This window comes from Cynoglossus semilaevis, chromosome 16 (genome assembly GCF_000523025.1).
Source record: "Cynoglossus semilaevis isolate Cse_v1.0 chromosome 16, Cse_v1.0, whole genome shotgun sequence".
In the NCBI taxonomy this organism is placed as follows: Eukaryota; Metazoa; Chordata; class Actinopteri; order Pleuronectiformes; family Cynoglossidae; genus Cynoglossus; species Cynoglossus semilaevis.
In genome coordinates, this window is record NC_024322.1 from 682,936 (window position 1) to 707,371 (window position 24,436).

At 40.4% G+C, this 24,436-nt stretch overlaps 1 protein-coding gene across 1 annotated transcript in view; it reads right to left on the minus strand.

Moving 5' to 3' along the window:
• LOC103391545 (titin-like) overlaps positions 1–22,914 on the minus strand; it is a 180,669-nt gene extending 157,755 nt beyond the window's left edge. Inside the window, 39 exon segments of the mRNA XM_025063701.1 lie at positions 1–169; positions 646–834; positions 1,081–1,206; positions 1,284–1,568; positions 1,935–2,335; positions 2,422–2,566; positions 2,783–3,043; positions 3,711–3,971; positions 4,103–4,363; positions 4,448–4,711; positions 4,796–5,056; positions 5,242–5,502; positions 5,597–5,860; positions 5,958–6,230; positions 6,334–6,600; positions 6,673–6,954; positions 7,037–8,730; positions 8,839–9,007; positions 9,148–9,312; positions 9,404–9,648; positions 9,751–9,992; positions 10,095–10,322; positions 10,460–10,608; positions 11,004–11,146; positions 11,684–11,872; positions 11,959–12,025; positions 12,134–12,392; positions 12,487–12,546; positions 12,875–13,126; positions 13,962–14,084; positions 14,173–14,451; positions 14,688–14,828; positions 15,259–15,334; positions 15,474–15,691; positions 15,799–15,881; positions 16,061–16,348; positions 17,943–18,146; positions 18,479–18,582; positions 22,501–22,914. The exon segment at positions 1–169 is cut by the window's left edge and continues 4 nt beyond it. Of these exon segments, the coding sequence (XP_024919469.1) occupies positions 1–169; positions 646–834; positions 1,081–1,206; positions 1,284–1,568; positions 1,935–2,335; positions 2,422–2,566; positions 2,783–3,043; positions 3,711–3,971; positions 4,103–4,363; positions 4,448–4,711; positions 4,796–5,056; positions 5,242–5,502; positions 5,597–5,860; positions 5,958–6,230; positions 6,334–6,600; positions 6,673–6,954; positions 7,037–8,730; positions 8,839–9,007; positions 9,148–9,312; positions 9,404–9,648; positions 9,751–9,992; positions 10,095–10,322; positions 10,460–10,608; positions 11,004–11,146; positions 11,684–11,872; positions 11,959–12,025; positions 12,134–12,392; positions 12,487–12,546; positions 12,875–13,126; positions 13,962–14,084; positions 14,173–14,451; positions 14,688–14,828; positions 15,259–15,334; positions 15,474–15,691; positions 15,799–15,881; positions 16,061–16,348; positions 17,943–18,146; positions 18,479–18,569 (9,335 nt within the window). The 5' untranslated portion in view covers positions 18,570–18,582; positions 22,501–22,914.
• Positions 22,915–24,436: the final 1,522 nt, after the last annotated feature.

Below are 24,436 nucleotides of genomic sequence, written 5' to 3' on the forward strand. Positions count from 1 at the left end.
GGCATTCCAGACACATATGCAAGAAATTGGACCACCTCTCCATGCTGCACTGTGCAGCTTTTGATGGGCTGGCTGAAGAGAGGCTTTTGGCCAATAGAAGGTTTCTTTAGGCTGGTGACGGTGGTGGAGACGTGACTTTCAGGAAGTCTCTTCGGTGGAAACATTTCTCCTAAAATGAAGTGCTTTGTTGAAACAAGTTTTTGTAGATGTTGTTTTTTTTTTTTTTAATTCCAGTAAGAAGAGGTTTATTGATATACTTTTAATAATGATAATAAATGTAAATTTAACTTTGCTTCATTTAAAACTTTAACTTAAATTAGAAACATGGGCTTGATATTGTCCAAGGCTACATACAAGTCATCTGAGAACCATGAAAAAAAAATGGAATCCATAACGAAGAAACAAAATCAAAGAGGTACAATACCAGAACAAATATGTTAGAAATGTTGGAAAAAGATCAAATTATAAAATAACTCTGTATAAGCAAAACAAGCAAAATCTGACATCAACAACAACGTGACACAAAATAACTAAATCGCCTTCTCAAATTGAACCCTTTTAAATTTCAGGAACTACCTATTTGAGACTTTGTCACCCTCCATCTGAACAACACAGCCTTGCTAGAATAGAATTCAGAACACTTACCGTCCAATGAAAGCATGGCAGAGCAAGAAACAGTTCCACCGCTGTTGGAGGCCACGCACGTGTACTCGCCCTGGTCCTCCGGATAAACCCTGGAGATCTCCAGCTGACAGCTGTCATCAAACTGAGACATCCTGAAGAAGTCTGACTGCCTGATCTCTTTGTCTTTATGGAACCAGCTAATCTTGACGTCTGGACCCGGGACAAACAAAACGGGGGAATGAGACTCAACTAAGAGAAGTCTGGTAAATAGCGGCACAAAAGAATTACAGTTCTCAACTGAATTACAGTTTGATTTATCTTATGTATGTTCCTATGGTATGCATGGTTGCAGAATATGATGATGTACAAATGCTTGCAACAAATGAGGGTAGGGAGTCCCATATCACACACAAAGAGATCTTAGAGGTATACTATAAATTTTTTTAATTGGCTCACCGTGTCCTCTGACTCTACTCTGGAATCGTGCTGGTTCTCCTTCACGAGTCGAAGTGTTGGCAATGGGTGTGATGATGACGGGCGGCTCAACAGGGGCAGCGGAGTCTGGAGAGACCACCTCCGATACTGTAACAATAAGCAAAAGCCATGTCAGTGCCGGGTCAGGTTCATGATGGATTTTCAGCGGTGAGATCTTTTCGTACCTTCCACATTTAGTGCGGCCGTGCTAGTGGCAGTGCCATAGTCATTTTTGGCCTCGCAGTTGTACACGGCTGCATCCTCAGGGAAGACTTCAATCAGCAGAAGTGTGTGCTCATTGCCATCGTGGAGAAACTTGCATTTGAAACCAGGAGAGAGAGCCTGAGAATTCTTGTACCAGAACACCTGAGGCTCAGGTACACCAGCCACCTTCACAGAGAAGCGAGCAGGTTTACCCGCCTCAACAGACTGGGGCTCCATGTGAGAGAGGATCTGAGGAGGTTCTGGGACTGAAGGAGGTGAGAATAGACAAAAGGTTGGTGAGTACACTGTAGTTTAGGGGACAAAAACTTCAACAGAATATTGATGATTAAGGGCAAAGCTGGCATCAAATAGGCAATGTCTCATTATTTTGATTATTGGGGTGTTTACTTATTGTAACTGACTTTATAATTTTTAGTAATAACTTGTGTAAAATTTGTAATTAGGAAGGGAACTGCTAATTGAGATTTTTTGTAAAATTTCAGACAGGTTTCAAATACATAATAATAATATTTTTTGGATTTTAGATATTTTTTTTTACACTGCTTATGGCATTCGTGTAATGTCTGACATCACAGTATCATTGCTAGACGTTCTCTGGACCCCAGACTCACCGTTAACACGCAGGTGCATGGTGCTCCTGTTCTTTCCTGCGATGAAGGTGTACTCGCCAGCATCACTACGGTATGTCTCAGAGATGGTAAGACGGTGCAGCTTTCTGATAGCCACATAGTTGAAACGCTCCTCCATTGAAAACTGGATCTCCACGCCGTTCCTTAGCCAGCGCCCCTCCACGTCATCCTCATTCACCTGGAATTCAAAGGTGGCCCTTTGTTTCTCCAGAACAGTGATTTCCTGTTCCATGGGTACAGAGATGCGGATGTCACGACCCTCCACAGTGAGGTTAGCCTTGGACACACTGGATCCAGCCACCACTGAGTACTCGCCGGCGTCAGACATGCGTACAGTCTGAATCATTAGGCGGTGAACATACTTCTCTGCGGTGACGGTGTACCTGAAGGGGCCGACATAGCACAAATTTAGAAAAAAAAAAAACAGTGAGCTGCGGTAACGTGAATGTGCTTTGACCTTTTAACATACCGTTCCTCGGACAGATCCAGTTCCTGACCATCCTTCATCCACATCACTGAGATATTCGGCTCAGAAACTTCACACTCAAAAATGGCCTTTTTCTTCTCTGTGATTTTAATATCTTTGATCTTTTTGGTGAATTCAATCAAGCGGGCTATGAACACAAAAAAACAAAAACTTATTTGTTGCTTCACTTGTATGATGAAATTAAATAGCTAATATGATGAGAATATGAATTTCTGACTCCACCTAATCTAATCCCACCTAATCCTGATTTTAATTGTTTTTTATTGTTTTTTTATAATGGTTTTGTCTTCCTATGATCTGTGTTATATGTGTATTAACTGTGTATTATTTTAGAAAAATTTACCTTCCACATAGAGGTTGGCGGCCGAGGCAGCTGAGCCAGCCACGAACCGATATTCTCCTCCGTCTCCGAAGTGAACATTCCGTATGGTGAGTGAGTGTGTGAGCTGTCTGGTCCGGACCTGGCAGCGATCTGAAGACTTGATCTCCACACCGTTCTTCAGCCACTTGTACGTGATGTTCTCGTGGTTAAGTGTCACCTCAAAGGTGATGGTGTCTCTCTCCTGTGCATTCAGATCCTTCAGCATGGATGTGATCAGAATAGCTTCAAGGAAAACACAAAAGACAGACATTTAACACAATAAGCTAAAAACCGACAATCTACAAAAGTAAATACAAATGAAATAAATAAGAGGAAAATAGCAGTTCATTTAATATGCCATAACTAGCAACTGTTTCAGAAACTTTCAGAATATTTCTACTAAAAACATATAAGTAACAATTGTAAGACTAATCTTCATTTATCTAAAGCAAACATCCTATTATTCCTTAAGGATTTATTTTTTTAATTTTGAATTTTGGGTAGATTAAGACAATTAGTGGTTAACTTTTTTTAAAAAAAAAAAACTAAAACTAACAACTAAACATAATTTAGTTATATTCCCTTTCCTTATTTCAGGTAAAAAAAAAACAAAAAACGAATACAACTAAAAATAATTGAGTTATATTCCCTTTCCTTATTTCAGGTAGTATTGAAATTTTATTCTGTAAATTTTTAGCTTTTTGTGCAGTTTTATCTCTTTTGTGTGAAGTAAATGTAATTTATTTTCTGGCAAATGCTTAGCTTTTGATTATATATGAAATATATATATATATATAGTATGTTTGACAATCAAAACTGATTATTGATTTTTTTGTCATTATCAGTGGTGTTTTTCCTTCAGTGACTAAGTTTTGAGGTTGGGTTTTGAGTAAAAATTGAATTTTCTTACGGCTGACGGTGAGCGTGGCAGTGACACGGTCGTTGCCACAGATGAAGGTGTACTCGGCTGAGTCGTTGCAGCTGGTGTTCATGATCTTTAGTTGGTGCAGTTTCCCCTGGACAACAATGCGGAACTTTTCACTCATCTCGATCTCCACACCGTCTTTCAGCCACCTGGACGGGACATTGAAGTGCGAGACTTCACACTCCATCGTGGCCACTTGAGTTTCAGGAACTTCCACGTTCTTCATGGGACGTGTCACCTTCAGAGCTGCACCCAGGGAGAAATCGTTATCTCATGTGTTGTGTTGTCTCATATTCTTCTGATTTGTAACTTTACTATAAGTGTTTATTTTAGATTGTCTCTAGGTTGTGTTTATTTCTCTTGTTTTGTGTTGGTACCTTCAACAGTGAGTGTTGAGCTGCATTGCAGGTGTCCAATCACAGCTGTGTACTCCCCAGCATCACTTTCGTCTACATTCTGGAGGATCAGTTTGTGAGCTTTTCGCTCTGACAAAATATTACACTTGTTACTGGACTTGAGCTCTACCCCCTTGAACATCCACCTGACAGGGATGTTGTCGTGGGACAAGCTCATCTCAAAAGAGGCAGTGCCATTCAACAGTGAAGTCACATCCTTTGTTTTCTTGATGATTTTGATTGCTGCAAAACCAAAAAAAAAAGAAATTCAGTAAAAAGTCTGCCAACGCGCCTCAAAAATGTTTTTCACCCGGTGTTAATACTCACTCTCAACAGACAGTCTTGCATTGGCCAACAGCTTTCCTAGTTTAAAGGAGTAGACGGACTCGTCCTGAGTGTTGCAGTTCTTCACCTTCAGCGAGTGAACAGTTCCGTCAGTGGTGATCTCATACTTGTCGCTGCTCTCAAGCTCCACCCCATTCTTGATCCACTGAGATCCCTTCACATCAGGGTGGGTAAGATCGAGAGTAAAGACAGCATCCTGAGTTTCTGTCACGGTCTGGTTTCTAAGGGTTTTTTTGATCTTCACAGCTGCAAAGAACCAAAAGAAGGTTGGAGATCATGCACACTACTAGGTTCTCTATCTCATATGAAGCCTGCTTAAACAGTGCTTACATTCGACCCTCAAGTTGGCTGTGGTTTTGGAGCTGGCCACCTGGTAGGTGTACTCTCCCACGTCTTGTGGCCTGGTGATGATGATGGCAAGGCGCCTAACGGCTCCATCCACCTCACTCACCACATTCTCGCTAAAGTCCACATGCTGTCCATCCTTGAACCACTTCCCCTCAGCATCAGCATTTGCTACCTCACACTCCAGTAGAGCTGTCTGAGACTCTGCCACCGTCACATCCTGCAAGGGGCGAGTGATGGCACCACCTGGATATAGAACAAGATATGCATGTTATGTTTGCTAATTTCTGTTTTTTTGTCAGAACAATGTCAGTCTTTTTCACTGCTTGTACAAAAACAATTTTTTTGCAATTAAATGGTATTTGCTCATTAATTGGAATGTGTTCCAAAGAACCTTATAAAGCAAGAATATCAAATCACTTTAGACATACCAGAGACTGAGAGTTTAGCAGTTGAGGTCTTTTCTCCAGCGTGGAACGTATACTCTCCCTCCTCATCCTTCATAATGTCAATAACTGTCAGAGAGTGACTCTTGTCTTTTGACACCATTTTGTGTTTGGGACCTGGTTTAAGCTGTTGGTTTTTGAACATCCAGACCGGGTCAATACCGGAGTGAGAAACCTCAACATTGAAGGTGACATTCTGGGACTCAGAGCAGACTCTGTCCTCCATGTGCTTCACAATGTGGACCTCTGTAAAAAGGATAGTGTGTTCAGAACATTTAGAACCCAAATTACAACAATGTTGTTAAAAGTCTTGCAATTCTCTACTCTCTAATACTCTTACCTTCAACGGTCAAGTTGCAGCTGGTGTCGACTTTGCCGACCACCAGTTTGTAGTGACCTTTATCAGAGGCGTAGGTCCTAGTGAAGACCAAACGCTGCTTGGTTCCTTTTGCCACCATTTGAATTCGGTCACTTGGCATCACTTGCTTGTCATTGTGGTACCATTTGACAGAGGTAATGTCAGCCGCAGAGATCTTGGCTTCCAGAACAGCTTTGGTGCCCTCAATGGAGAAGACATCCTTAAGTGGCACTGTGATGTCAATAGCTGTGAAAAAAAAAAAAAAAAATAGTTCCATCAGAACTGTTCTCAGAAATAATGGTTCTCAACAATACGTTATTTAAACAATCATTCTGACTCTTACTCTGGATACTGAGTTTGCCTGAAGTAGAGATGTCTTGGGCAGGGACCACAAATGAGTAAGATGCTGCATCTTCAATGCTGACGTTCTCCACCAGCAGCTTATGAACAGTTCTGTCAATTACAATGTGGACACGATCTGAGGCAGCAATGGGCTCGCCATTCATCATCCAGGTTCCTTCAACATTTTCTTGGGAAAACTTCACCTCAAGCTGTGCGATGTCACCCTCACAGACAGTGAGGTCAGTCAGAGGTTGTATTAGGGTCACAGGGCGCACTAGAGATAGAGAAGACCTCGTCATAAGTGCCAAACACTATTGCTTAATGCAAGAAATGTACAAATGTTATTTCTGTAAGACCTATCATTACTATTTGCTCACCTTTCATCTTTAGTGTGGCACTGCTCTTCAGACCTCCATACATAAAGGAGTATTTTCCCTGGTCCTCTTTTCTGATGTCCTTCACAGACAATGAATGTCTCCCACGGCGAGAGGAAGTGACATATTTATTGCTGGGTGTGATCTCCTTGTCTTCAAAGAACCATTTTCCCTCGACATCTTCACGAGACACCTCAACCTCAAACTCTCCAGCAAAGGTCTCTGGTACCTCGATGTTCTCCAAGTGTTTGATGATCTCCAAGGCGGCGCCTGTACAAAGAACATGGTCATAAGCAGGAACTATAAACTAACCAAAAAATGGTGTCTGGGTGAGGAGGTTACCTTCAACATGGAGCCTTGCAGAGGTACTGATGTTCTCATCCTCCACAACCGCACAGGTGTATTCGGCATCGTCCTCCATTTCAATCATCAGTACAGAAAGGAAGTGGACCTTCCTGTCAGAATGCATTCTGTACTTGTCACCGGAAAAGATCTCTACGTTGTTCTTAAGCCATTTGACTTTTACGAACGGTTCGTTGGTTTCACATTCAAATGTCACCATGGTGTCCTTCTCATTCGCAGTAGTATTTTCCAGATTCTGGATGAAGTTTACTGCAGTCTTGGCTAAAATGAGAAGGTAAAACATGAGATGTAAAAATAAAAAAATGCTGGGGCAAGAAAAATCTTAAATAAAACTTAAAGTTACCTTGCACAAGCAGAAAGGCATGGCTGGAGGACTCTCCAGCAACATTCATAGCCTTCACCATGATGCTAGCGGAATCTTCTACCATGACATCCCTGATCACCAGTTCACACACATTGTCTTCAGGCCAGTACCAGTATATACGGTCTGATTTTTCCAGTTGAACGCCATTTTTGAACCACTGGCATTCAGGTTCAGGCCTGCCCACGACTCTGAGACGAAAACGGACCTCTTCCAATGGAGAAACGGTCTTGCTGGCAATGCGTTCCAAGATCTTGGGGGCCTCCATGCTGGGAGACAGTTGGATCCGGTCTGGTTTGAAAGTGGGGATTGTGAGTTTTTCCTGTTCTTCCATTCTTTTCCTCTCAGCCTCTTCTTTTTCTTTCATGCGATGAAGCAACTCATCCTTGGTCTTCTTCAAAAGGTCCTCATAAGACTCATCCTTCTTGCGAGACCTAAACTCCACAGCAGAGATTGATTCATAGAACCCTTCCTCTGTTCTCCGTTTAAACTTGCTCTTCAGCTCATCTGACTCCTCGGAGGTTTTCTCATGAATGATTCTTTGGGCTTTGCGAAGTTTGACAACTTCTCTGTCTTGTGGGGCGTCAATAGGTTTATCTACCTTTGTGACATCAAATCCAACTTTGCCAGGTTCGTGCAATGGCTCTGCAGCCTTTTGTTCTGGAGCACGACGGAGGACAGATCTAAAGTCTTCCTTCTGCTGGACCTCTAGCTTAACAGTGTGCTCAGTTGTGCCCAGAGGGTTGTCTGCAACAACCCTTACCTCTCCGGAGTCATACGACTTGATGTCAACAATTTCCAAGTAGTAAATACCATCATACCTCAGTCTGTACCTCTTGCTCTTTCTAATGAGTTGTCCATTAAGATACCAGTTTACCTTTGGAGCAGGGTAACCGGTCACTCTGCAACGGAATCTAGCAATGTCACCTTCCAACACTTTTGTCGGTTCAGGAAGAAGGACAATCTCAGGTTTAGTCTTTTCAACTTCGTCATCACCAGTGACTCCTGCAGGTCCTCCCTCGTGAGCTAAACGCTCCATCTCATCAATTCGGTGCATTTTCCTGCCTTCGGGTAGCTGAGATTCCTCTACCAGACCTTTCTCGTCCTTGACGATCAGGGTGGCCGAGGTCTGGTCAACACCGAACTTGTTTGTGGCTCTACAAGTTACAACACCACTGTCTCTGGCATAGGCAACTTCGTAGTCAAGGCTGCAGTAGCCAAACTCGTTGACCATACGTAGCCTGTTGGCAGCATCGAGGGGCTTACCATCGTGCAGCCACTCCACCACCATGTTGGGGTCACCAATGGGGGTAAGCCTGCACTCAAAGTGAGCAGGACCAAATCGTTTCATTCTGATGGAGGTCAGTTTCTTCTTAAACAGTGGTTTCTGCTGCTTTTCCTTATCATAAAGGTCTCCCTCCTCCCACTGCTCCTGACCATAACGCATGTGAAGGGGCTCCAGCTCTGGAGCAGCAATTTCCTTGGCCTTGTAGGTACCTTTGGGGATGATGAGCTTCCTCTCAGCCTGAGGGGCACTAAAGTCTACCTCCACGTTGACTCTGCAGCGGGTAGTGTCTCTGCCAGCCTTGTTAATGGCTGTGGCCGTGTACCAGGCACTGTCCGAGCCTAAGGACGATGGGATCTGGAATTTGGCTTCTCCTTTGGTGCCATCAATCCTGGAAAAAGTCAGTGTTTAATGGACATATTCAGAAATGTATGCTTTATTTTTATATCTATATATAAACGAAGATCATTTAAGGGTTGTTATCATTCATGCAACAAACCTGATGTTAGGGTGTTTCTGTGGTGTGATAATGTCACTGTTCTTCAGCCAGACAATATCTGGCAGTGGGTTTCCGATGGCTTTAACAGCCAGCTCAACAAGAGTGCCCTGTTTTACAGTAATGTTCTTCAGCTTCTCCACAAACTGAGGTCTTGCTAGGCTTTCACGAGCTGTAAAAAAATGGACAAGAAAGCATTCAGAGATCATTTCTTTAGGCACTGCCGTATAAGACCTACTTTGCCTATTCGATGTGGATAAGTAGAATGTAAAGTACTAAATTAATACATTCTTAAAGATAAACCTTACTTACCGTCAACAGAGAGGTTGACAGTAACAGTTGTACGTCCAGCTCTGTTCTGAGCAACAACGGTCCATTCTCCAGAGTCCTGTGGCAGGGCTGGAACAATGATCAAGGACTGAACACCATCCTCCTTGATAACTATCTTGTGGGTGTAGTCATTAATGATTTGTTGTCCTGGAAAAAAAAAAGTTAAAAATGAGTGGAAAACGAAAAAGCTTATGGTTAATCTTTGGAAATCCTTTTGACATTCATTTTTTTTCCTCACCGTTGTGGAACCAGTATGTGTCGGGCATGGGTCTGCCAACAACCTTCAGGTCAAATCTGGCAGTTTGTCCCTCAGAGCACTTAATTGATGATGGTTTCATGACAAAGACAGGTTTATACAGTCTTTCCAGCTGAGCCTCAGTCGTGTCGTCAAGCCTACGGGCAGGAGAGCGGCTGGCAGAACGGCCAGGGGAGCGGCTCAGAGAACGGCCAGGGGAGCGGCTTATAGAACGAGGAGAAGTGGACCTGAAGATCCCAATCGTCAATGGTAAGTTTAATATTAAGTATTGCAGGGTTTTTTTTTTTAATTTATGTATTTCTGTTATTTCTGTCCTAAACAAGTCTTACCTGTACATCTGCAAGGATTGCTGAGAGGGGTACCTCTGAGGTGTTATGGTGCCAGAAGGCTCAAAGTAGAGCTTTCCAGAGCTGACAGCATTTCCCTTCATGTTGCTGGCGAAGGCAGTGTAAACGCCCTCATCCTCTGGTAGGACTGCAGGTATGCGAAGGCTGGCTCTTCCATCCTGGAGAACCTCAATCTGGTAACGACCGCCAGGTCTGATGCGCTGCCCGTCTTTGTACCAAGCAATCTGACAAAACAGAGGAGATAAGTATAGATTCCAAGAACAATTAATTAAATTAAATTTTTACGTATATACATGGTATATTTTCTAAAACTTAGAACACTGTACTTTTGGCAGCGGTTTCCCAGCCATCTTGCAGTGGAAAGTGACACCCATTCCATCAACGATTCGGTAGTTTTTGACAGGGGTTTCGAAGGCAGATTGAACGGCTTCATGCTCGGCTACGGTCACCATCTCTTCTCCGTCCTCAGCCAGCAGCTGAGAGTAGGTGATCATCATGATACGTAGCTCAATCTCGTGAATGATTCTTTCTTCAAAAGACGAAACTAGGAATTCCTGGAAAAATTCAAGTCAATGTTCAGCATTAAAAAAAAAAAAAAAGATTCAAGTCAATGTTCAGCATTTAAAAAAAAAAAGAAAAATGACTTTTGAGTGTGATTGTTAATATAGAAACTTTTTGATGGTCAACATACAGTTTCAGAAATGAAACTCATGGGTGTTGTCACCCTCCTCTGTTCCATTTCGTACTGACTAACGACTACAGACTGTTCCTGAACCACCTCCGTTGTTGCTTCAGTTTTATACGTTGCTTCAAGTTGCTTCATGTAGGCTTCGTATTGCTCTGTGAACACAAAAGCAGAAGCAAAATGACGTGTCTCTGTGGCATTCAGACCAAGAAGACGTTTCATATATGTTCATGACAATTTTATCAAACACCATGTAAGCAGCATTTTTACATATTTACCTTTCCCCTCATTGGTCACTTCAAATAACGTAACATTAAACTGATAACAACCCTTGTGATTTGTATTGAACTGATGCTTGATTCTATTGTTTGGGAGAATTTTAATTTGATCCAGGTTATCTTTTACTGGATTTGAACTAGTTAGAAACTACTTAATGTTATCTTTTTTCTTTCCATGAAGATTCTTCGTCATTCAAGTCATTACATCCTTAGAAGCTCAGGATACTTTTGGCTTTAAAAAAAAAATGTTTGGGCATGGGTTAACACTGTACCTTCTTCCATCAGAATGGCAGAGGCAGAAACTTCTCCATGAGAATTCCTCACAAAGAGGGAGTATTCTCCAGCATCATCAGCAAAGGTCATAGAGATCTCCAGTCTGCATTCTCCTGTCTCCTTTTTATAGGCTACTTTGTATCTAAAAAAAAAAAAAAAAAAACACACAAATACTTATACTCATATATTACTACACATATTAAGTGACTAATTGCAGATTTTTTATTTTTATTTAGATATAAAAATATTTTACAAACTAATTTCTTCAAGTCAAGAATGTTTTGTTTTATTTAGCCTAAGGCTGGGTGTTACAAACAATTAGCAAAAAAAACACATTTTTATAAATAAATATATATATGTAAGATGTAATGAAAGCCAATGTCAATTAGTCACTGATGTAGCATTAAAACTTAGGTAATAGCATCAAGTACACATGCTGATTTTGATGTATTTGATATGATGCAATATCATTTCTGACAACAGTGTCAGGTTTGGATTAGGTCAAACAGTTCTGAAGTTCTGAAAGTCAGGTAGAAACTTTTTACCACGTAAAAACTATAAACCGGTGATAAAATATAAACTAAGCTATCTCCATTGTGAACTATGCTTACAGTGTGAAGTCACAAGACATTAATGACTACAGGGGTGTGACTTGGGGTGTGAACATATTATTCTATACCTGTATCCGGTGGTGAGGGGAATGTTGCCCTTCTTCCAAATGATGTGAGGTTTTGGGTTTCCTCCGACCTGGCACTCAAAGACTACACTTCCTCCCTCCACCAACTTCTGAACAGTGGGTTTTCTGATGAAGAAAGGCGCACTGACCTCTCCTGTTGTCACTTCCATTACCGTTGTCTCCATGGTAACACTGGAAAACGAAACGGTTTAATTTGAATAAAATGTCACTCAGCAATAGCAAAAGTAAATGGTTATTACTCTTAACTGTTAACTCACATTTTGTCCTGCGCCATTCCAAACTCTGTCACAATCGTTTCATCTCTGCTCTCAATTTCCTCCGACACTGAAACAATAATAGTAAATGAAGTTTTTTTTATTTTATTATAATATATGTTGGCCATAGATAAGATACAAAGGAAAGGGGTAATTTTTTTTGGCTGTTGGACACTACCTTTTACAAGCAGGTAGCAGGAAGTGCTGATGGTTCCAGCTTCGTTGGTAGCAGTACAGGTGAAGCGGCCGCTGTCTTCAGCAAAGGCCTCACGGATCACCATTTGCGCGACTCCATTCTGATAGCTAATCTGGAAGTCGATGGAGCTTTCAATTCTAAAGTCCTCCCTGAACCACTGGAGGGTGGGGGCAGGATGACCGGTGATCTGACACTCCAGTGTAACTGATTCACCCTCTGTCACCGTCAGATTATTTAATCCCTATAACCAGGAAAGACCACACCTCAAGTATATTTTTATATACGATACATTTTTATATATAGTTCAGTAAGAACCACTGTCATGGAAAACTTACAGCAACTAATCTCGGTGGGACAACTGGTTCCTGAGCTCGTGTTGGTACAGCAGCTGCCTCCTGAGAAGAAACAAACAATGAAAAGTCAAACTTGGTCATTAACTCTGGACTGAGCGATGTTCCTCCGTCAAACTTAACTTATTAACTCTGGACTGAGCGATGTTCCTCGGGTAAGGCAACCAATGAAGATGGAGGTGAGTAAAGTAGGAGGAGAAAAAAAAAAATCCCTGAAGAAACAGAAGAGTGAGCAGATAAAGATGAGAAGAAGAAGTGGATTCTTCATGTGAGCAGTGTGTGATTCACTGCAGTGAGGAGTCAGGTGATGTTCACATCAACACCAGGTTAGAGGTTGACAACAAAAACAGAATGTAGCCATCTCTGAACCAACCTGAGGCTCCCAGTCTTCAAACTCCTCCTCACTAATAGCTGAAGCCTGTCCTGCCTCAATGTCAGTCTGAATCTGAAACCTGACATCTTTAAAGGGTGGCGGGCGTGGCTCCAGTGTGACCTGTGCCTCCACCGCTTTCGGGCGGGACGGACTGGGATACTTGACGGGCTTGATGACCTGGTGTCTTTGGGTGGTGGTAGAGGAAGACAGCTCCTTCTGGAGGGTCAAAATACTGGTTCCAGCAATGGACGCCTGGCCGAGCCAATGAGAAGAGCAATAAAAACCAACGTCGGTGGGGAAGCTTTCCCTTCAAAAGCCGTGGTTAGTCGGTCAGGAGTTAGAGGTGGGGAGTTGTGAAGAGTTAGTCTGAGACTAATCACCTCATCCTGACAGGAACTTCTTTTTAAGATTTACTCAACAAAGAACGGACGAACACCAATGAATGGTCCCAGGTATGGTTCTTCTTTTTTTATGAGGAGTATATACACTTAGCCCAAGTATACTGTGGAAACCAGATTTCTCAGTCTTTCCTTACAAGAAACTGAAATGTATAATCCACACACTCTACCTTCAATTCCATACAAAAGAATACAGGTAATGCTGGCCTACTGGTTCCTCCTGTATTTAGTTTGAGTCTAGTTAATCTGAACAGAGGTTTTTATACAGGTAGCAGTGGATCAACAAGTGATAAAACTTTAATTTGGGTGATGAGCCAATATCATTTTTCATATCTTTAAGAATTTCTTTTAAACTTTGGTTTCCTGGAAAGATTGTAATAGTAAAAAAAAAAGTCTAAATAAAAGTCACAGACTTGATGTCTAAATGTTGATCTTATGGTAAGTTGGTAAAATCCAATATTTGGAGTAAGAGTTTGGTTTTAATTAAGACTCTGCTGAGTCAAGACCTAAAGGAGAAATTGGATCGATTTAAGTAGGTGGTGTTAAGCATGTGATCGGGCCACGTCACACCACACAACAGTGTGTTAGCATGTGTGTTTTAACGATGATCATGGAGGTTTGTTCAGATATGGAATTTTCAAGGAAGAGAGGTCATTCAGGAGGCGGTGCTCCGGGGCTCCTCTCCTTACCTCGTGACTTGGCTGTTGTTTAGGGACAGAAACTTTAGAAACAGTAAAATGTGGAACTGTGGGTGGAGGAACAATAGGCGGAGCATCCACATGACAGGTAGAGATTTCAGTTGTTTTCTGAATCTGAAGAGACCAACAGAGGGTGTGATGTGTTACTGACGTTTCTTGGAAAACCTTTCAGATTCTCAAAGGGTCAGGGATTAACTCGAACCTGAGAAACATGAAATTGAATCTTTTCCGGAGACGTACGAACGGTCGGTGGAGCATCGACCGCAGCAGAAGTGGTAACAACTGCAGGAGCAGCAGTGACATTAAAGGACGACACTTCCTGCCTCCTTGCCTCCATATCTACTCTCTCGATTTCCTCCTGCTTCTCCTCCTCTTCTTCTTCTTCACCCTGTCCACCCTCCACATAAATGGGTTGATGGACACGGGCCAGATCAACAGCAGCAACTACCGTTGCAACTGCATCAGCTTTTTCAACCTCAACCTAAAGACAGAGGAAAACTCAGAAAAAAAAATTTCATTCCAGATGTGGCAAAGATATGCATGCAAAAATCCTGGAAAAAAAAAAAAAAAAAAAAAAAAAAGCAGTTGCAGTTGGTCACTGTAAAACAGACAAATCCACTTGTATTTGCACAGATGATTCGTCCTGCGTGAATGCTGGATGTCTGTAAAAAAAATTTAGATTTTATCTTTTCACTAATTTCCTGAAATATATCTCACCTCTCTACTGGCGGTGACCTGCTGCTCCCAGCTTTTTTCCAGATGCAGTTGGGTGGCACTGCTGACTCTGGCCACAGAAGTATAAGCCACTTCATAGTCACCTTGTTTCCATGGGGGAAGAACTTCAGTGGTGGCTGACACCTAAGCAAAATAATGAATTATGATTACAGATCACTAACTGGTTGGTCCACCATATTAGTGGTTCAATTTATTAGCTACACTAGCTACACAGAATGCTACGTAGTACATACTACAAACGACACCCAAATTTAATTCTGATTCCATACAACACAAATATACACATACACAGAGCAAGTAAATAAGAAGAAGAAAAAGAAGAAGAAGAACCACTCTCTTTAACAACTAATTCTCCTGTGTACCATTTGACATACCAAGTATGTCCAAGTACCACCAGTAGTTTGGGAACCACCCTGCATTATAACACCTACGTGTGTCTCTATTATTGTACCCAAGTGTAAAACTAAGATTTCTTTTATAGCTTGACTGTGACAGTAGAACGGATGGTAAAAATCAGGATGTAGGGAGGCAGAGCAATCTGGCGAATACCCACCTGTTTGCGGGCCATGAGGGGAGATTTGACAGGTCTGATTGGGGAGATGGAAACTCTGGTGGAAGGTGACACAGATCTGTTGATGACACGAAAAAAAAAAACACTGTAAATTTTTGTCAAATCAATGAATTATGAAATAATAGAGTTTCATTTGAAACCTCAAAAAAAAGTTTAATTATCATTCTTTACGGGTAATCTTTGATCACTATTCGTACCTGACAGGAGCAGGTGCTGGCCCTTTAACATGTCTGACAGGTGACAGCGACTGCTGCCGTACGCCTGAAACCCTGCTAAGGTAGGAGGGGGGAGACCTTGAGGTGGGTTTTGGAGGAACTCTTGGTGGGGTCTTATGAGCCAGCTGCTGAGTCCTTATCATGCCCCCTTCCATCTGCATCTCCATCATGGTGGAGGTCTGGAAACTGGTCTCCATTTTCTGAGCAAAAAAAAAACAAACAGCCATAGACTTCTTTATTGTACCTTCTGATTCTCTAGTCTGGGATAAAGATTTTTTTTTTTTTTTTTAGTTAAACCACATCTGACCTTTTGAACTCTGGTCTGATCCACCGCCATCTGTGACGTGGATATGATCGTCTTAGTTTTCTTCACAGGAACGACATCTTCACCTGAGTAGAAACACAGACATGAGGTTAGTAAAACGCAGGCTAAAAATTAGGTAAAAAAATTCTATATTTAATGGATGGATGGATATAAATCATAAAAATAATAATAAAAATCCCATTAATACAACATTTTTTGACAGTCCTCACCCTGCATTAACACAACATTTTTTGACAGTCCTCACCCTGAACCAGCAGTTCTGCAGTGGATGTGGCGCGTCCGCTGCTGTTGGTGGCAGTAACAGAATAGGTCCCAGAATCCTCAGGGAAGGCTTCGGCAATGAGCAGACTGTACTGGTCGCCGTCCTGGAGGATCCTAAAGTCAGCAGAGCTCTGGATCTCGGCTCCTTCTCGGTAGAATTTGATCACAGGAGTGGGTTTTCCCGTGACCCTGACGTCTAGTCTTACTTGGCTGCCCTGTCTAACTGAAGAACTCTGCAGTCTCTGCAGAAAGTTAGGGGGCGCTGTTTCAGCTGCAGAAAACCAAAAAGAGAATATCAACAGTTACATTTGGTGAAGAAAGTACTTCTACCTGTTGAGACTGAAGCAATTTGAGGCAAATTGTAGGGCTGTCAACCCTAATCTAACGTTTATCCACTTATCTCATACGGCTGAGGCTTCAACTTCCGATCATGTCAGAAGAGGCGCAAACAGACCCAAGTGTCAAATGTATTAACTTCAGACTGATTAATATAGTTGAGGACAATGGAGCCACCATAAAGATACACAGTAATCCACCAGTTATAGACCAGATAACTATCAGCTGGGATATCAGGAAATTACGAGGCCATTCCAATAAGTCCTATATCATAACAAATACCCCTGATAATATAATATATATTTGCTTCAGCACCACGTTTTGGGTCGGGGTTTTTTTTTTTTTTCCCCAGATGTCCCAGGTGCTCCCACCCATACCCAGGAGACCAGAAGGGTCTACAGTGTAGAGTGCTGTAATCAGGAAAACAACTATCTGACTGAAAACAACTTGGTCAAAATTTTATAATACATTTATAAACAGAGGATGCCGCGGCGGTAGTGTTGAACTGTATTCCGAAGTGTCAGAAGAAGACGGTTCACTAGCAATTTGCAATAAATGTTCCAAGCAAGTTCCAAACAGAGTGAAAAATAGCAAGAGATTTAATGCGTTTTCTTAACTTGTGGAAGGAATTTTTCACTGCGCTATTATATTTTTTATTATTATTTTTTATTATTTATTTCATAATATTTTGTATTGAGTTGTAATGCACAGTGTTTGACTTCAAACGGCTTTATTTTCATATGAACAAGTTGCCTTATTTCGGTAGATATTTTTATTGAAATTTCACATACTTTATCAGATAGTTGCTAATAGTTTTTCCATTTGTTCAGTGCTCATCGGGGCAGCGGCGGCTTGGGGGGTAAGGAAAAGGGCTTTGGGCCGTAACGCCTCCCGCACATGCTATCACTTTAGTTATGGGTAAAATTCATTCAGTCTCTCTTATCTCCAGGTATGTTACCTCTCATTGGTATCGGCCTTTGGAAGCAGAAAGTTATCGTTATCCTTACGTTTAAAATACTGGCTATTCTTCCTTACTCCCGAGCTGCACTGTAATGTTAATTTACTCTACTGTCACTCACAGCACATCTAACTCAATCACGCATCTGCGGGATTAAAGACAAAGGGAGGAATTCCAATGAGTGTGGATCAGCTACCACCAGATTCTGAGGAGGTTCGAGTTGATAATCCTCACGTGCCTCTTAAGGAAAGCTATGCTGCAGCAGCTGCCTCTAAACTGGGTTTAACGCTGGGTGAAGTGACAGCTGACAGTGGGATCGAAATAAATCTGACTGAATAAAACCCCTGAGGTCAAAATACACCCACAGTTCTACTGCAAGTAGAGGGGTGTTTTACTCACAACAAGGCTAAAACAACATGGTCGTATAAACATGTGCGAAATTGTTTGGTTTCAGCTGTTGTTCAAACCTACTGTTAATCATAAACCCCTTGTGATTGTATAATCATGTCATCATGTTAGATGAAATCTGGTGATAACTAAAGCTGGGTTTAGTAAAGCCTGTTCATCTTACCTGTTACAAGAAGTTCAGCTGTACTTGTGGCTTGTCCAGCACCATTGGTGGCTCTTACAGAAAACCTTCCGCTATGTGCAGCAGTCACGGCGGAGATTCTCAAAACAGCGCGGCCATCGCTGTATGAGATCTGAACGCCGGGAAGAGCTGATGCAGAAAGAACCTGACCATCACGGAACCAGCTCACCTCAGGAACTGGAGAACCTGAGGACCAGAAGTGAACCACAACACACACTCAGCTATTTTTAAATTCCAGTTGAAATCAAAGAAAAATCAATCTGAGAGAATTGGCTTAAAATGTAATTTTTGTCAAACAAACTTTTTCGATGTGTCATTTTGATTGGGTTTAGAAATGTGTTAAATCTTTTGAAGGGTAAACAATGGGTTTTTTTTTCTGTTACTGATTACAATTTTTTACCACAAAAGCATTTTAGCAAATTTTATCACCTTAAAAAAAAAAGCAGAATTCTTGATACAGACATGTCGCAGTGAATAAGTGTCTGTAACGGACAATGTTTCAGGAAGTTTTTACTTACCACTGACTTGAGCCTCGAACGTCGCTGCACTACCCTCAAGTGCAACGACGCTCTGTAGCGGCTGGGTGAACGTTGGCGCCTGCGTTGACATGACAGTCGACACTCTGGAGGACAAAAATGTGAACAACAGAACAGAAAGTCAGTGAAAAAAAAACTTAAACAAAAGTCAACGTTTTCAGGTTGTTTTAACGTGTTGAGCTTGGCCTGGTCTTTCTGGAATAAACACAGGACATCGGCTAGCTAGCTAACAAGATAATGGGTAGTTCAGTTTTACTTTTAGGGTGTTGCTTCCTTTTCACAGTAAAAATTAAAATTTCCCATTAAAATTTTATAAACATCCAATCAGTAAGTTGACAAGCCTAGATACTGTAACTGCTTAAAACTGAGGTTTTTACTTGTAATAGCGCTTGAATTATTCTGTCAAACACTGAAGGCAAGCATTTACTTTACAAAGTTGCCAACAAAACTGTTAGGGGAATATTGGCAACTAGTTCATAGTAGTTGCTCATAAGTCTTGTGTGGATAAAATTTTTTCAAAATTAAAAAAAAAATGCAATTAAGGCCTAAAGCTAGAGACCTGTATTGTGGGATGCGACTATGCACTAGAGTTTTTATTTTCCAAAATTAAAAAAAATGCAATTAAGGCCTAAAGCTTCATAAATGATTTTCAAAGAATATTAAAAGTTTTTACTAAGATAAAAAAAATTAGTATAAAAAAATAGTCCAAAAACAATCACTCTAAAAGGAATCCATCTCATAACTGAAACGCATGTGATTTGGTTGTTTAAAAAGGATATAGAATTACGTAATTGTCTGACTAGCCTGTTATTATACAAAAAAAAAGTTTTAAAAAAAAGCATAAAAGTAAACAAGCCTCAATGCATTGTTTAAGACCTACATTTTGTATTTGATTTGTACAAAAAAACTACAAATGTTTTTTTTTTTTGTGCATTACATTAGCTTGCTGTTTAGCCAGTGTTATTATCATCCAAAATGGTGGTTTACTATGTATGAAGCCCTGGTGTGTGTCCTGGTTAATTACAAGATGGCTGGACTGAGAATAAAAATAGAAATTTTTTTCTCATTTTTAAAATTTTTATCACTTTAACTTTTGTTCAATTGTATTAACAAGCAGATAACATGATACATTATTTTGTGTGACCCACGCAATAGTGTTCACACTATTGAGAATGCCTCCAAATGTTTTGAGAACTAATCTATAGCAATCTGAATAATATTTGACCAGCTTATGCATTATATTTTGTGTAATATATATATATATATAATATAAATATATTTTTAGCACTAATAGACCAACAACTACAGAATTGAGAAAAAGGATTACTAAAAAAAAATGTCACTATAAATGCTAATCTTTCTTTAGGTTTATGACTTAAGTCATGAAGAAAGTCAATTTCGAAAGACATTTGTTAATTAATTAATTATCGACAAAGCAGCAAAACGTGAACAAACCCAGCAGAACAAAATGGAACCCAATCAAATCAACCAACAAAACAAAAAAATAAATCAAACTCAAATCAAAAGGTGCGAACCAAATTAAACTCAAATAAACTGAAACTGAATGAAACTAAACTAAATCAATCCAAACACAGCTAACTAACTACACAGTGACTCCTTTACTATTTACTAAAACCCATTTTATTTTTTTTCCAATCATAGCAGCTTTGCGCTGAGGCCTAACCTAAAGTGGTCGCAGATTTGCGCTGAGGCCTAACCTAAAGTGGTCGTAATTGTCTGACTAGCCTGTTATTATACAAAAAAAAAGTTTTAAAAAAAAGCATAAAAGTAAACAAGCCTCAATGCATTGTTTAAGACCTACATTTTGTATTTGATTTGTACAAAAAAACTACAAATGTTTTTTTTTTTTGTGCATTACATTAGCTTGCTGTTTAGCCAGTGTTATTATCATCCAAAATGGTGGTTTACTATGTATGAAGCCCTGGTGTGTGTCCTGGTTAATTACAAGATGGCTGGACTGAGAATAAAAATAGAAATTTTTTTCTCATTTTTAAAATTTTTATCACTTTAACTTTTGTTCAATTGTATTAACAAGCAGATAACATGATACATTATTTTTGTGTGACCCACGCAATAGTGTTCACACTATTGAGAATGCCTCCAAATGTTTTGAGAACTAATCTATAGCAATCTGAATAATAGACATTTTTGACCAGCTTATGCATTATATTTTGTGTAATAAATATATATATATATATATATTACTAAAAAAAAATGTCACTATAAATGCTAATCTTTCTTTAGGTTTATGACTTAAGTCATGAAGAAAGTCAATTTCGAAAGACATTTGTTAATTAATTAATTATCGACAAAGCAGCAAAACGTGAACAAACCCAGCAGAACAAAATGGAACCCAATCAATGGAACCCAATCAAATCAACCAACAAAACAAAAAAATAAATCAAACTCAAATCAAAAGGTGCGAACCAAATTAAACTCAAATAAACTGAAACTGAATGAAACTAAACTAAATCAATCCAAACACAGCTAACTAACTACACAGTGACTCCTTTACTATTTACTAAAACCCATTTTATTTTTTTTCCAATCATAGCAGCTTTGCGCTGAGGCCTAACCTAAAGTGGTCCAGCTATAAATAAACCACATCTATGTCACGTTTAAGATTTAATCTTTTGCCCTTTTGTTTCCCGTCAGTCCTGGTATGACCCTTTGCTGAATTCTGCCTATACTGGTATTGTACTGGTCTAGACCTATGTCTGTTCTGGATCTCATTTCATACTGCACCACACCTGTTCTGAATGTATTCTAGGCCACGTTTTATCATAGTCTGGGCCTGGGTGGTACAGCTATATCCCTGATCTGGTGGTGGTTAGGATCTTGTGTCGACCCCCACGTTAAATTATCTGTGGCCGTGTTAATATCATTTATTAGTTCAAGTTTCTCATCTATATATATAAATTTATATATATAGACATATATATATATATGGTATATCTCCATGGTATGCTAATACCATTTGTATTTTTGTCTTCTCAAACGTTTCTTTTTAAAGTGTTTCTTGTTTCATCTCTGTTGTCAAGTGTAAAATATTTTATTCCTTTAATCAATTATTTGCCTCTGTTTTAGTCTGACAAACACAATCCTTCTGTTGGGTGTTTCCACTAAGCCGAACAGACCTTCCAAAACGTCAACACATTTACAATCAACAAATAAAGATCCAAAAAAAAAAAAATGCAGTTCAAATCAATTAAAAAACGACATACGTGACTGTAATCAACACCCGACTTCACCGCTAAGACTAATTAAGTAAGACTAATAAGCGTATTCAAATTGTAATAGATAATGCAAAAACAGCATGACAACCAATCAATCAATCAATCACTCAGCCATTCCAACAATGACTTTAGAAAGGGCTAGAACTACAAAGTTGCAGCTGTTCTCCTTCACAGGTGTCAGAACCTCACTTCCTATCTTCACACAGGGGGAGGGGAGTGTAAGGGGTGACCAGGATGAGATGGGTTGGGGGTCTTTATATACACAACAGAACACCAGACCCTAAAAATAGCACCTCGGCTCACCCCTCCCTCCGCAACACACTTCCCTTTGATTGACAGCCACCATGTGTAGCGGCAGCACCTGATAGCCCTGCTGCTCCTGATTTCCTTAAAAAGACATCAGCCCTCAGTGACGTGACGCCACCACGTTATCGCTGTCTATTCTGGGACCAGGCCCAGTCCCAAGACCAGTTCGAAACCCAGGTCAACGACCAGGATCGAGACTTAAAGTAGAAATAATATAACCTTAGGCAGTGCTGACATGTCACCCCCATGTTTAACATTGCCAATAAGATGTTTTTCTTAGGGAAAAGGTCAGAAATATGGAAGTTGGGCTAGATTTCAGCAGTAAAACTTAAGGATTTCAGGGGTGGTTTTTTTTTTTTTTTTTTTTTTTGGTTCTTATACTAAAGTTCAACTTCACAGCAGCATAAAAAAAAAAAAAAAAATCATAAAGATAAAACTTACTTGTTTCTACAAGGATGCCCAGAGGAGAGCTGCGTCACCACAGCAGTCCAGACAAAGTTATCAAATTTCTACTCTTGTGAACAAAATCCAAAGGTGGTGAGAAGGAGAGCCAAGCCCCGAAGAATCCGCAGAACAAAAAACAAAACTACAAGCTGTTCGCAGCGTTGTAGTTTTGTTTTTCCTTCCAGCAGCAGTTCCTCCAGCCGAGGCGTCCAGGCCGGGAACGCTGACTCTGCTCAAGCCAGACAGCTGCTTACAGGGAGGCTTTTATACCGCTGTGACATCACAGAGGGGCAAGGGCAGCCCATTGGTGAACCCCAAACTACCCCTCCTGCAGTCACCGTCCCTGTTCCTGATGGCAGGATGTGTCATGGGGAACATTGGGAGGTGGAGCAGACATTTTGTGTCTCGGCACCCCTGTTGACCACAGACGGAGACACAATCATCCCGTTGCGTTGGAGCAAAAATAAATACAGTAAATTAAAACAAAATCAATTCGAAAGTCAGAATGAAATATTGTTGCACAACTTTTTCAAGAGCTTTTTGTTTTTTAAACTTATGGAAGACTTATCACCAAATGTTTGAATTAATATCCAAATGACTGTGAAAATTTAGGACACCAAATAATTACCATAACTGTGTCTATGGTGCCGGTCCCAAGCCCGGATAATTGGTGAGGGTTGCGTCAGGAAGGGCATCCGGTGTAAAACTTTTAGCCAAATTAAAAATGCGCATCATAAAAACGATTTCCATACCGGATCGGTCAAGGCCCGGCTTATCAACGACCACCAACAGTGCCGTTGACCTACAGGGTACTGGTGGACATTGGACTACGGTTGGTCGAAGACAAAGAAGGAGGAGGACGATTGATTCGGGGGGGAGAAAAAAAAAAGAGGAAGAATAGAAGTGTTGGTCTGAAGTTTGGAACTCGGAATGTAGGTACAATTACGGGGAAAAGAGTAGAAATTTTGTGCGTGCAGGAGACCAAGTGACATATACTATTAATTCATTAAATTAAAATCCCCCTGAACATCTAGCGGAAAAATGTAGCCCGGTTAAGCACAAGAAAACCTTGCAGAAGTTACTCACTCGTAACTTGGAAACTCGTAATTCAGGAAGCTCGTATCTTTAAGCCTGCCACTGCACGTCACTCTACTGTTTTCAGAAAATGTTATGACAAAAGAACATGGTACCTGCATACAAATATGGTGGAGGTTCAAAGATGTTTTGGGGTTGATTAGCAAAACGTTTGAAACTGCAACACTTTTCTGGGAGAAATGGTGCATTTTCTGGAAAAGTTACCTGGGTGAACATAAATATACATAAAGAGAGAGCAGAGGAAGAGGTCCAGCAGTCCATGATGGGGATCACAGAGGGGATGAGATGTGAGCGATGTCCGGAGCAAAGCTATGGTTTGGGGGATGGCAGTACGAGAGAATCCAACCCTACCAAAAAATCCAGATCCCAGGCATAACAATAAATGTGGTAAAACTCTGGAACTCTGCAGAGGATGACAGAAACACTGGAATTACCGGCAGACTCAACAACACGGTATACTGTATATATGCGTGTGTATATGTATATACATATATATACACACAGATCTCCACAGGGTCAATATATATGGCCGGCCTGCTAAAGCCAAACCGTTGGTCACCAGGTGTTTCAGTTTCATTGTCCAACCCCTATATATGTGTACATGTGTATATATAAATAAATATATATATATATATACACATATACGTTTATATACATATACACATATACGTATATATATACACATACATATATACATACATACACACATACATATATACATGTATATATACACATATATATATATATATACACACATATATATATATATGTGTGTGTATATGTGTGTGTATATATATATACACACATATACATATATATACACACATACACACATATA